The sequence below is a fragment of the Vidua macroura genome, chromosome 19 (assembly GCF_024509145.1).
Source record: "Vidua macroura isolate BioBank_ID:100142 chromosome 19, ASM2450914v1, whole genome shotgun sequence".
Classification (NCBI taxonomy): domain Eukaryota; kingdom Metazoa; phylum Chordata; class Aves; order Passeriformes; family Viduidae; genus Vidua; species Vidua macroura.
Genome location: NC_071589.1, coordinates 13,332,803 through 13,345,062, shown reverse-complemented (window position 1 = coordinate 13,345,062; position 12,260 = coordinate 13,332,803). Strand labels below are relative to the sequence as shown.

General features: G+C 66.0%; 2 protein-coding genes across 5 annotated transcripts; one reads left to right on the top strand and one right to left on the bottom strand.

Annotated features, from left to right (window-relative positions):
• Window positions 1-355: 355 nt before the first annotated feature.
• On the bottom strand, window positions 356-6,588 carry CANT1 (calcium activated nucleotidase 1). 3 transcript variants are annotated; one of them, XM_053994721.1, is made up of 4 exons: window positions 6,531-6,588; window positions 4,386-5,025; window positions 3,952-4,155; window positions 356-3,537 (listed from the first exon to the last, which is right to left on the bottom strand). In XM_053994721.1, exons 2-4 carry the CDS (start codon window positions 5,002-5,004, stop codon window positions 3,167-3,169), a joined length of 1,194 nt encoding a protein of 397 aa, XP_053850696.1. In that variant the 5' UTR covers window positions 5,005-5,025; window positions 6,531-6,588; the 3' UTR covers window positions 356-3,166. The 3 variants fall into 3 exon arrangements, with proteins under 3 accessions (XP_053850696.1, XP_053850697.1, XP_053850698.1); XM_053994722.1 differs by having other exon boundaries at window positions 4,386-5,028; window positions 6,531-6,587; XM_053994723.1 differs by lacking the exon at window positions 6,531-6,588 and adding an exon at window positions 6,432-6,453.
• Window positions 6,589-7,001: 413 nt separating this feature from the next.
• On the top strand, window positions 7,002-12,051 carry C1QTNF1 (C1q and TNF related 1). 2 transcript variants are annotated; one of them, XM_053994724.1, is made up of 5 exons: window positions 7,002-7,417; window positions 9,657-9,792; window positions 9,975-10,125; window positions 10,241-10,383; window positions 10,726-12,051. In XM_053994724.1, the coding sequence occupies exons 3-5, from the start codon at window positions 9,989-9,991 to the stop codon at window positions 11,274-11,276; spliced, it is 831 nt and encodes a 276-aa protein (XP_053850699.1). In that variant the 5' UTR covers window positions 7,002-7,417; window positions 9,657-9,792; window positions 9,975-9,988; the 3' UTR covers window positions 11,277-12,051. The 2 variants fall into 2 exon arrangements, with proteins under 2 accessions (XP_053850699.1, XP_053850700.1); XM_053994725.1 differs by having other exon boundaries at window positions 9,955-10,125.
• Window positions 12,052-12,260: the final 209 nt, after the last annotated feature.

The following is a 12,260-nucleotide window of genomic DNA, read 5'->3' as shown; positions in this document are numbered from 1 at the left end:
CAGGCAGCAGTTCTGGCTGTGCCCGAGAATTCCTCCCCACCTTCGGCCCCTCCACCCCAGCTTGTCCCACACCCGAGTTCCCCTGCCTGCTTCCTGCTCCCACTTGGGGGTCCTGTGCCACAGCGACCTGCCCCAGGCCTCGGGCCTCTCCCCACGGCAGCAGCTCCTGCCCTGGAGCGCAGCTCCACAAACCCACCTCGTCTCTATCCTGGATGCATGATGGGGTTTAACCCCGGCGGGCAGCTCAGCCCCCAGCTGCTTTTGGTTCATTCTTCCCAGCGGGGTGGTGAGAGAAATGGGAAGGGGAAAGTGAGAAAACTGCTGGCTGAGATAAAGGTGAAGCAAAAGCCACACATAAGCAAAGCAAAGCAGGGAATTCTTTCACCCCTCCCCAGGGCAGGCAGGTGCTGAGCCATCCCCAGGGCAGCAGGGCTCCAGCACGTGATGGTGATTCGGGAAGACAAACACCGTCACTCCGAATGTCCCCCTCTCCCTCCTTCTTCCCCCAGCTCTATACACCGAGTATGATTCCATACAGTGTGGAATATCCCTTGGGTCAGCTGTTCCGTGTCCCCTCCCGACTCCTTGTGCCCCTCCCAGCCCCTCACTGCTGGGATGAAGAGCAGAACAAGGCCTCAAGCTGTGAAAATGCTGCTCAGCAGTAATGAAAACATCCCTGTTATCAACCCTGTTCCCAGCACAAATCCAAAACACTGCCCTACAGCATATTACACATCTAATAAGGAAAAACAGACTCGATCCCAGTCCAAACGCACTCACTGTGTCACTGCAGAGGTGTCAGGATGCTGCTGCTGTCACTGTACCTGTGCTCTGTGCCTGGCTGGCTGCTGAGAGTGCTCCATCTCCCCAGCAGTGCCTTTGGCCCAGCGGAGCAGGCAGGGACACAAGCTTTCGAGCACAGCTGGGCCAGCTGTCATGGGCATGCGTTGGCAGGACAGCCACCACCACGGCCACAAAATATGCCCCTGAGCCAGCCTCTTGCCACAGCACTGCCATGGATACACGCAGGAGAGGGAGGTAATAGAGGTGCTCAGCCTCCAGGATGAGAAGAAACAGCAGAACTGGGCAGCTGGACCTGGCCCAAAGCCTGCCTGAGCCTGCAGGGTACACATGGGAGGTGGCAGCGCTGGGATGCTGGATGACACCTGGAGATGGGGCCCCAGGCTGCCAGCTCCTCTGTGGGGCTCACGGTCTGCAGAGGCTCCAGCAGCAGCAGGACTCCTGCTGGCCCAGCTGCCTGAGCAGCGGTGCTGCTGCTCTGAGGGCAGCGCAGTGCTCAGGGCAGGGGCCCAGGGGACAAGAAGGGACCAGGTAGCAGGGACAGCCACTGGCACAGCCCTGGGACCACAACGGGTGCTGTGGAGCTGCCGGCGCTGGGCTGGGAGGGTGAGTGAGGCCAGGAGAGATTGCCAAGCCAAGTGCCAGTGACGGTCGAGTGGCCGTCATGGACTGTGGCCAGCTGGCGCCCAGTGTGGGTTGCAAATTGCACCCTGGGTGCCCTGGGCCAGGTGCTGCACGATCCCCGGGCCACGTGCAGGGGCCAAAGCCAGGCCTGTCTGCAGCACTGGGGACAGGTCCTGTCTAGAGACGAGCGCAGCCCAGCGAGTCATCATCTGGGCTAAATGAAAACACATGTCTGGCCCGTACGGCTCCGCATGGCTCACAGAGGTGCTGACACTGTAAACAGGGCTGGGGGGAGCAGCCTGGCTGGGTTCTTGGGAGGGCCCCAACCTCTCTGCAGATCCTTCCACCCAACCACAGCCTGACTGCTGCACCAACAGCCCCTCTCCCTCCCTGCTCACGGCTGGACCCCACGGCAGAGCAGTGCCAGAGGGATGCAGGGGGCACAAGGGCCCCCCAAACCACAGTGGCCAGCTCTCTGAAGCCCTACTTGCTGGCAGGCCTGCCCTAGGGGCAGTGTTAAAGGGGACGAAAGTGGGGACACCACAGAGCCGAACACCGGTCCTGGTGTGAGGATATGCTGCCCTGTCACCTGGGGCAGGGCAGGCCAGGAGCCACAGCCCCCCTGGTCAGAGGGGTCAGGAGGGCCCCGGGGCCAGCAGATGCCCCTTTGACCCTTGTGGCTTCTGAAACCACACAAGTTCCTGCTGGGGGCCACAGGCTGCGGCAGCAATTTCACAACATGCTGGCGAGCGTGGGGAGGGCTCCCTGGCCAAAGCCCTGGGCTGCTGCGAGCGCTTCTCAGCTGCTGCCGGCTCTGGGAAGCAGAACTGCAGCTCCTGGCTCTGCTCCTGCACCGAGCACGGCAGCCCTTGGACTGCATGGCTGCACCGTCGCCAGCTCCCAGCAGTTCCTGCCCAGGGCTCAGCTCTTCCCAGAGCTGACAGTTCTGGGGCTGGAGCCACGTGCGGCCAGGGCTTGGAGAAGACAGCCAGCCAGCACACACATACACCCCTGAGGGTGTGGTCTGCAAATGGCACTGGGATGGGCCCACTTTACATCACCCCCTGCCCCATCACCCACACCCCCTGCCCCTTAGGCACAGCCACAGTGGTGAGGGAACTGCTGCATCCCCTGTGGTCACAGGAGCAAAGGGACACAGACACTGTCCCCTCCCATGTGAGACTTTTCTCTGAAACAGGCCACCCGTCACCCCAGCCATCACCTCATCCAGCTTATGGGAAAAGGGAAGGAAATCCAACTTCTGAAGAAAAAGCCTGATGAAATCCCCCCACTCTGACCCGCTGAGGCTGCACATCCCCCTCCACCCAGGGAGCCCCATGACACACAAGGCACAGCTGTAGAGCTGGGGCTCAGCTGCAACCCCGGAGCAGGGACGTCACCAGAGCCACCGACCCACGGCAGATGGTTCTGTCGCAATTCAGGGCTGGGCACTAAGGGCTGCAGTGGGGCCTGCCTAGGCACCAGCACTCCAGGACCTGGACACTGTCCCGGGGCCGGGAGCACCCTGTGGTGGCGGTCCCTTGCCACCAGGTGCCACTGCCGAAACACTTGCACCACACCTGCTGCAGCTCAGTCAACACTTTACAGGAGAGCCCAGGGCCAAGGACACAGCTGGGAGCGCTGCCTGACATCCCTCACGGACCCCGGGCCAGGAGCAGGCTAGCAGGGCCTGCCCACGTGCCTAGGCTGCCCACACGCCTCCACTCGCTCCAGATGTCTGTTAAATAAACTCAATGCCCTCGTACTTCACACTCCCAATCCTGGTCTCGGGCAGGAGGAAGCGCCCGTCCAGTGTGAAGGCCATGATGTAGCTGGAGATCTTGCCATTGTCCTCTTCTGATTTTAGCGCCACGATGATCTGGTCGTCCGTGTCCGGGATGAACTTGAAGGAGGAGAAGCCGTGGGTGGGAACCACGTCGCCCACGCGCCCCACTGTCACATCCCCGAAGTCCTGGGTGGAGCTGAGCAGCAGGTTGGTGCCTCGCTGCTCGTCCGCCTTCTCGCTGTAGCGCTCGTGGCTGGCGCGGCGCGGCAGGAAGAACCAGCGCTGCAACGTGTCGCTCCAGGAGGCCGACTCGTGGATCAGGTACCCTGCGGCAGGAAGTGCAGGGTGACCACACAGCCCACAGCCACGCTGGGGCGGGACCCTCCCCCTCCAAAACACCCCACAGCCTCGCACAGGTATCCCCTATGAACTTTTCTGCCTGCTCCTTCCCCACTGCCGGGCCGCAGCCCCTCAATTCCTCCCAGAGCGAGGCAGGGGCACCCAGCACACCCCAGTCTGCCTGGGGGCCCAGCTGCCAGGCCCAGTGACAGCTGAGCCACCCATCAGCTGCTCCTGGCACAGGCAGCAGAGGAAAATGACCAGGACAAGGGGAGATCTCTGGCCTCTGGCAACCTTTAAGTCTCACCCAGTGCCAGTATCCCTGGGGAGGGTGACTGTATGGCTCTGAAGCCATCAGGAGTGTGGGATATGGGGTGGCAGGAGGTCGCCCTGCTCCATACCTGGGGGCCGGATCCCCGCTGCAGCCCTCAGCGTGTTGTAGTTTGTCACCCAGTTCTCGTGGCTCACGTCACCCTTGTAGCCAATGACCTTCACCCACTGGGGGTTCTCGTTCACCACTTCCCCTGTGGTGGTGGTCCACTCCTTGCCCAGTCCTCCCACATACAGGTGCTCATCCTTCACTGCCAGCCACTCCGCCTTGAAGCCTGTGGTGGAAAGAATGCCATGATGGGGGCTCAGTCAGCACGTGGCCATCAGCCTGTCCCACATGTCCCAAACCCCACGCCCCTGAGCCCGGTGCTGGGCACAGTGTCCCCCACGCAGCCAGCTGGTCTCTCAGCCCTCTCTTGGCCAGGCTGAGGTCACAGGAAAGGTGCGCCCCACCCCAGCAAGGTGAAAAGAGCCAAGGGCTTCACAGGGCAGGACGGGAGCTCACCTTTGCCCACAGTGCCGTCCCCATCTGGGAGGATCACCCACGGCACCACCTTGTTGCCCTCGATCTGGTAGACCACACCTGTCCGGTCGTCCACCGCGTACAGCTTCCCGTTGAAAACCACCAGCTCTGAGAGCTCCATGCCCCGGCCCTTCTCAGCCAGGTGGGACTGCAGCATGCTCTCATCCTTGTCCCACTCCACCGTCACTCTGTCCCCACTGTCTGACAGCACCAGGTAGCCCTTCTTCAGGTAACTGAACCAGGTGTGCTCCTGGGAGCCCCGGGACTGCGTGTCCAGGTCCGCGATGACGCCGATGCGGTAGCGCACGCCCTCGGGGTTTCTCTGCGGCGGGGACAGCGGGTAGGTGTCATTGTAGCGCTCCCCTGCCTGCAGGCCAAGCTGCCAGGTGCGAGGGCTGGGGGGGCCATGCCGTGCTGGGGAGGGACGGTGCAGGCAGAGGAGCAACAGCACAAGCCCCACGCAGGCTGAGGACAGCACGATGGCCTTCCAGCGCAGTCGGAAGCGGGGGTCAGCACCCTTGGTCATGGACGCGAGGACAGGCAGACCACCCACGCTGATCCGGAGGGGGCTCATAGACTCATGGCAGGGCGGGACTGGCATCAGACAGGGGGCGAGGAGAACCTGCTGGAAAGAGGGGAGAGAGACGGTCAAAGAGCTGATTTGGTGCTGACGGAGCTCGGGGGACAGCAGAACACAGCCACGAGGGGCCCCATGCCCTCTCCTGCAGCAGAAGGTGCTCCCACCTCATGCAGGTACGAGCCACCATGCCCAGGGGCTGTTTGCTGCTGGAACCACCCTCAGCCCCTCTCACCTGGCTCCCTCTGCGCCCCCTGACCAGGAGCCCCAGCGTCTTGGCAGGACTGCACGACCTGCTCGGCTCCTCTACGTGTGCCATGGTCACTGCAGCTCAGGCAGCGAGCTGAGGCACCCGGCTCAAGGCGAGCCCCGTGTCACAGTGTCCACGTCCCCACAGGGAACTGGGAGGAAGTGGGTTCCCCTTGGGCAAGGATGACCCTTGCTGCCTCCAGAGTGGTTGAGCAGCCTGGCCCAGCTCCCATGGCCCTGAGAACCGACCCCACTGATGAGCCGTGAGCTTGTCCCCAAGCCAGGCAGGGACACTGGGAGACACGTGGCAGCTCCGCCCAAGCAGGATGCCAACACCTGAGCAGGAAGCGCAGTGCTCAAGGGACACGCATCCTGAGCTGCCCAGCCTGACACACACGGGACCTCCTCATCCCTGCTCCGGCTCACAGCGTGTCCTCCACGTGTGAGCATCGTGAGCCCCCCCCGGTCTGTGCCCACCCGCGGGCCCGGGGTGCCAGCAGTGCCCCTCGGTGCCACCTCCCTCCCTGCAGCACAGAGGACGTGGCAGCGCCCCGGGCTCCCGCAGACGGGCACTCCGGGCTGCCCCGGCGGCAAGCAGCCGCCACTGGACCCGTGCTCAGCCCGTGCCATGCAGCCCGGGGCAGAGACCCCCATCCCGGGGCAGAGATCCCCAGCTGCCATCCCAGGGCTTTCCACAAAGGGCCCATCCCGCAGGGTCTCAATGTGCCTTTCAGCAGCCAGAGCGGCGAACAGAGGCGGCATTGAGCGCGGGGGGCCGGCCCCGGACAGGGGAGCTGCGGCGCGGCGCAGGCACGGAGCCCGCGGCGGGGGCACGGGAGCGCTTCCCGTCCTGCGGGGGTCCCGGAGCGTGGGCCTCGGCACAGCCCCGGGGACCCCTCTCGGTGCGCTGACCCCCACCGCTCTGAGCACGGCCACGGGGAACCCTCAGAACGCCGGGGCACGGCCACGGGGACCCCCGGGGCAGGGACACGGTGACCCCCCTCCCAGCACCCACGGGCACGGGACGCCCCTCTAAGGACACGGGGACTCCCCGCCTCCGCCGGGCGCGCCCTTGGGGACCCCCGCGCCCCCTCCCCGGCCGAGCTGACGGGCAGCCGGGGCACCGCCCGGACTGAGCGGGGCCCTGAGGTCCCCCGCGCCCCCCGGGAGCTCCGCGCGGGGCACATCCCCGAGGAGCCCACCGCTGCCGCCCGGGCGGGGTGCTCGAGGTCCGCGGTGCCCCCGTCCGCTGCGGACCCCCGCCTGCCGGCCCGGCGCCCCCCGCCCGCGTCCCCGCTCACCGCGGCGCCGCCTCCCCCGCGCGCAGCCGCCGCCGCCGCCGCCGCCTACAGCTCCCGGCGGCCCCGCGCGCCGCCGCCGCGCCCGGCAGCGGCCCGGCCGCCCCGTCTGGCGCAGGAACTACAGCTCCCAGGAGACCCCCGAGCGTCACCGCCTCCCGCCGTCCCGCCCGCCGCACCGCGGGGCCTGCCGGGAGTTGTGGTCCGTGCTGAGCAGGGCCCGCCGGAGCCGGGCGCTCCGCGCGGGCGGCTGGAGCGCAGCGGCGGGGGCCGTGCGGGGGCCGAGCCGGCTCTGCGGGGTGGGCACAGCCCGGCTGCCCGGCGGGCATGACCCCCGCGCTGCCCTGCTCCAGCCCGCAACACACTCTGTCCTTGTCCTGGTTGCCCCCTATGTCCCCGCCGCCACTCGGGGTGGGGAGCGGGGTAGAGCCAGCCCCGCGCCCTGGGACCCGTGTGCGTGTCCGGCTGGCAGAGGCTGGAGCCCGGTGGGGCTGTGCTGGCCGCGGTGCCCTCGGGGCTGGGAACGGCCTCGGCGCCGCCGGCACGGGGCAGGGTCCTGCGCCGGGGCCAGCTGCACCGTCCGGCTGGCACATGCCGCCTCCGCTCCCGGTGCGGCGGCGCCGGAGCACGAATGGCTGAGGCGGCCGGTCCCGGGAGCACGCATGGTTAAGCAGCCGCGGGCGCACATCTGGCGGGGGAGGGCTGCGAGCCTCGTCCCGCGCCTCGCTGCCTCCTGCGCTTCCAAAAAGTGTATTTCCGCCCGGGCCGAGCGGGCAGAGGCGGCTCCGGAGCGGGAGGCAGCGCTCGGCCGTGGGCAGGCTCTGCGCTGGCCCGGGCGATGCTCTAGGGCAGCAAAGGCAGCGCCGCGAGGGAGAAGCCGTGCCCCAGAGGTAGGTGGGGGGCAGCTTTGGGAGGCCTGACGATCGCCCCCGGAGCTGCCGGGGCCGTGCTCCCGTGTGCGGGCGGTGCCGAGGTACCGGGAGCGCTCGGGTGTCCTGGCACACGCCCAGCCAGGCGGGTCGGTCCCTGAGCCCTCCCAGCCCAGCCAGGCCCTTGCCCTGCCTGCGAAGGCGCAGTGGGGACCGCATGGCTGAGCCTCACAGTAGTCTGGGGCACAGCCCGACCCACCGCGGCTCTGGGAGGACACAGATCCCCCCCAGCCCTGCCCCAGCTGCGTTCCCAAAAACCCCATGGCTACGAACACATCAAGCCCACGCTGGGCCACCCTCGGCATCTCTTTGGGGGTCACAGTGGCTCTTGGGGTCCCCAGCACAACGTCTTGCTGGTGCTACAGAAGCTCGAGGGCTGCAACTACCCCAGGCTCCTTCCCCACGTCTGCCCCGTGCAGCCCCCACCCTGCTGCCTGCCGGCTCTGCCCTGCTCCAGGGGAAAAAGGGCTCTGCAACCGTTCCAGCGTCAGCTGCAGCACACGGGGGACCTGGCCACCAGCAGGACCCCAGAGGCACAGTGGTTCTGGCTGCTGGGGTGCAGGGAAGTTTGTGTCCACCACCCTAAACAAAGACGAGTGCAGGTCCTGCTGCCTCCACACTGCCCCAAGCCCCTCATCCCTCCCCTAGGACTTGTTCCGTTTCATCCTAGTCTTCATCTGCATCTGGAAATATTTTGGGATGTTTTGACTTGCAGTCCCAAGGCTTCCGCAGCCACTGAGTTTAAATCTCTGACTGCTCCTGGAGAGCAGCCAACACCGAGGGAAAACGCGTGTCCCTGGCAGGGCTGTGTGTGCCTGTGTGCAGGTGGGCACCTCCCGCCCAGCACACCTGCAGGGTGCAGGGGGGGCACGCCGGGGGCCCAGCGAACCCCGCGTGCTGCTGACAGCAGCCTGCGTGCACCGCACACTCGCCTCTGCTCCCGACAGCCTGGGAAGCGCTGCCTTCCACCATGGGAACTTCCTGGTGGCGGGTTTCTCCTCGTGGAGCAGCTCCCTGTGACACTGCGTTTTCCCCAGGTCCCAGAGGAATGCCTGGCGTGATGGTCCCAGAGCTGAGGGGAAGCCAGAGGCTTCCCCAGCCCCGGCATGCCCGTGCCGTGCTCAGTGCTGCCCGGCAGGCTGGGCAGCGCCAGGGCCGAGGCTGCCCGGGGTGACAGCTGCCCACGAGGCCCTGCTGGCCTCCTCCCCGCTCTATCCGTGGATCCGCTCCTCCCCTGCCTCCCTCCACACCTGGCAGCACCGAGGCAACGGGGTGAGAGACAGGGGCACCGGGAAGCGTATGCCGGGGCCAGGCCCTTGGCAGAGGGTTTGAGCAGCAGGAAAAGCCCTTCGGAGCCTTTCCCAATCCCTCCGCCCCATCCCAGCTCCAGTGACTCATAATCCAGGCATCCGGCCCGGCCCCAGACGCCCTCCGCACCCGCTGCTGTGCTCCCGTGGACCCCGCACCTGGGGACAGTGTAACGACCGCCGACCGGAGACCCCGGTGCTCCGAGAGCAGGCGCTCACCAAAACCACGGGGTTCTGCCCCAAAATCCGTCATGGCCTGGCCCAGCCGCAGAGCACAGGACGGGGCTGAGAGCGCCTTGGGAGCGGCGCTGCGGGGTCGCGGCGGAGCCCGCGGAGCACAGCCGGGCGGGAGGGGACAACGGCCAAGGCCACACCCATGTCCCAGCCCAGGGAGGCACCTGGCCGAGATAGGAGCCTGGGCAGCGGCCGTCCCCATCCCGGCTCGGAGCCTGCTGCCGCGGGTTGCCCAGCGCGGGGCAGCGCTACACCCCTGTTTGGCCAAGGCTATCCTGGTGCCACCGGGCCAAAGGGCGAGCTGCTGCGGGCCCGGCCCCACGTCTCCAGCAGATACGGTCCCGATAATAGAGGGAGGGGTCCCGAAGCGCCCGGGCTGGGCCACAGTGCCACCACCACTGCAAATATTAGTTTTGGCCCCATAGAGGGTGTGGGCTCTTGGAAAGGTTTCAGCCAGCTCCCAGATAGGGCTGCCAGCCCACATCCCTCTTTCTGGAGGAGTGGGTGTTGTCCCCTTGCAAACCCTTGGGCTGGCAGCCCCCAGGGCACAGGAGTGGGGTGCAGATGCCCTCTCTGGGCCCGGCTGGGGTCCCACACACAGGCAGGGCTGCACCCTGACATTTGCCACGTGGCATCTGGAGCTCTCTGTAATTTTTCAGGTGCTGACATCCTAAATTGCTGCTCTTGGGCGTCCATGGGAGGCAGCTGAAGCCAGGCTGAGCAGGAGCAGCAGCACTTGGTCCAGGACTTGGCCCGCTCAGAGGCTGCTGCTCTGCTCCACTCTCAGCTCCCGAGGTAATCCCATCTGCCGTATGTGCCGGGGCTCAGGGTGTCACTGGGGTGACAACTGTTCCATAGCCCAGCCAGAGCCCAGGGGCTGTGCAGTGCACAGGTCCTGTCCCAGGACAGCTTGGGGCCTGGCTGGGCTGGGAGTCTCCTCATTCCTGTCCCCCTCAGCTGTCCCTGGCACCTCACAGGGCACTGCCAAGGCATGGAGGGGCTGTGGGTGCACGGTGTCCTCCTGATCTTCCTGCTGCCCTGTCCTGTGGGGAGCCAGACCAGCTCCATCCCTGCCCAGCGATGGTGGACAGACCCCAGTGAGGCCCCATCCCAGCACCAAGCTGCCAGGTGAGGGGACCCCAGAGCCAGGGTGCTCTGCAGCGGGGGCCAGGACGGCCCTGGCACCGCAGAGGGCCCCCACCCCCCGTAGCTGCCTGTTGCGCTTTGCTTTCTGCCTTGCCAGGGCCACCCAGGAGCAGAAGGCTGATGATGCCCAGGAGGGGCTGCCCCCACAGCCCCGCTGTGTCCGCTGCTGCCCCCCACCCGAAAAGCGCTTCTACCCCCAGTACCAGCCCATGCCTCAGATCAACATGACCATCCTGAAAGGTGAGGGCTGGCAGGACCCCAGGCTGTGTTGCCAGCATTGCCCCAGGTCCAGCGCTGAGCTGGGCTCACAGTGCCAGCTCCTGCACAGACTGGGAATGAGAAACTGGGGTGGTGCCAGGGGTCCTGTGTCCTGCACAGACAGAGGGCAGGGGCCACACTGGGGTGTGAGCAGCCCCTGCTCTGGTGGCTTCTGGGCAGCAGCATCAGAGCCTGGGGAGGGGCAGGGGCAGGACTGCTGGGTCCCTGCTCCCTCCATCCACCTCTGGGGAAGGGGCTTTCGGGGTGCTGGGTACAGCTCTGGCCCCTGCCTGACAGCCCAACTCTCCCTCCTGCTGTGCCCAGGAGAGAAGGGGGACCGCGGTGAGCGTGGCATGCAGGGCAAGTTCGGCAAGACGGGGGTGGCCGGCAGCAGGGGCCACGCGGGGCCCAAGGGACAGAAGGGCAGCATGGGCGCCCCCGGGGAGCGCTGCAAGAGCCACTACGCCGCCTTCTCCGTGGGCCGCAAGAAACCCCTGCACAGTAACGACTACTACCAGACCCTCATCTTCGACACGGAGTTTGTCAACCTCTACGACCACTTCAACATGTTCACGGGCAAGTTTTACTGCTACATCCCCGGGATCTACTACTTCAGCCTCAACGTGCACACCTGGAACCAGAAGGAGACGTACCTGCACATCATGCGCAACGGGGCGGAGGTGGTGATCCTCTACGCCCAGGTGAGCGACCGCAGCATCATGCAGAGCCAGAGCGTCATGCTGGAGCTGAAGGAGCAAGATGAGGTCTGGGTGCGGCTCTACAAGGGCGAGCGCGAGAACGCCGTCTTCAGCGACGAGTACGACACCTACATCACCTTCAGTGGCCACCTCATCAAGTACAGCGGGGACCCCTGAGCACCGGGCCCTCCCACTCCTCCTGTGCCAGGCCAGGTGGCCAAGGAGCCCCTGTCCCTCTCCTCCCAGGAGTGCCACCCCCATTATGCTGTTAGTCACCCTAGTGCCACTACCCCCAGCAGCTGCACCAGTGTGTGAATTCCCTCACTCCAGCACCTCAAGGCTAACCACACACACCCAGAAGGGCTGGAGCAATTGTAAGCCCCTGCCACGTTAGTGACCAGGAAGCAGCTGCTCACCTGGGGTGGGCAGGGAGCTCACCCCTTCTCCCTGCTCCAGAGCTGGCTTTGCCAGGCTCAGCCTGTCACGGCCCTGGCTCAGCTGGCACAGCGGGACAGTGTGACCGCTGTGCGAGGCAGCGCAGACACCTGCACTGTGCCAGGCTCACCTCCTGGCACCAGGCTGTGCTCCCCGGCTGGAATGGGCAGAAGGTGCTCAGCACCATCCAGAAAGGCAATAAACCACTAAGGGCCTCCTTCCTTCCCCGGTGCAGGTGTTGCAGTGGGAGGCTGGGTCCCCCCGTGGGGAGTGAATTGCGTCAGTTCCCTCTGCAGATTCCGTCGCTGCTCGCCACAGCCTCTGCTCAGGAAGGGCTCTCTCACCACCAGCAGCCCTGGGCGTGGGGCCTCTGGCCTCAGCCACTTCCTCTTCCCTTAGGTTATCTGCTGGCCAGGCCTAGTGTTTGTGTAGATGCAGCAGCAGCATGGGCCGGCATGCTGACCCCTCATTCAGCTCGTGCCACATTAAACACCTCACATTTCCAGCCTTGCTCGCACCCTCGGTGTCCTCTTGATTTGTGTGTGGGGAGGCTCCGAGGGACTCGGGGCGAGGTTCTGCTCCTGGGGTAGAGCTGAGGGCTGGCATGGTGCTGCTGAGCTGGGGGTGGAAAGGGAAGAGCAAACTGTCCCTGGAGAGCCGGGAGACCTGTGCCAGGCACTGCGTGGGCCAGCTGCGCCCCAAGGAGCTGCGTGCACGACAGAACTG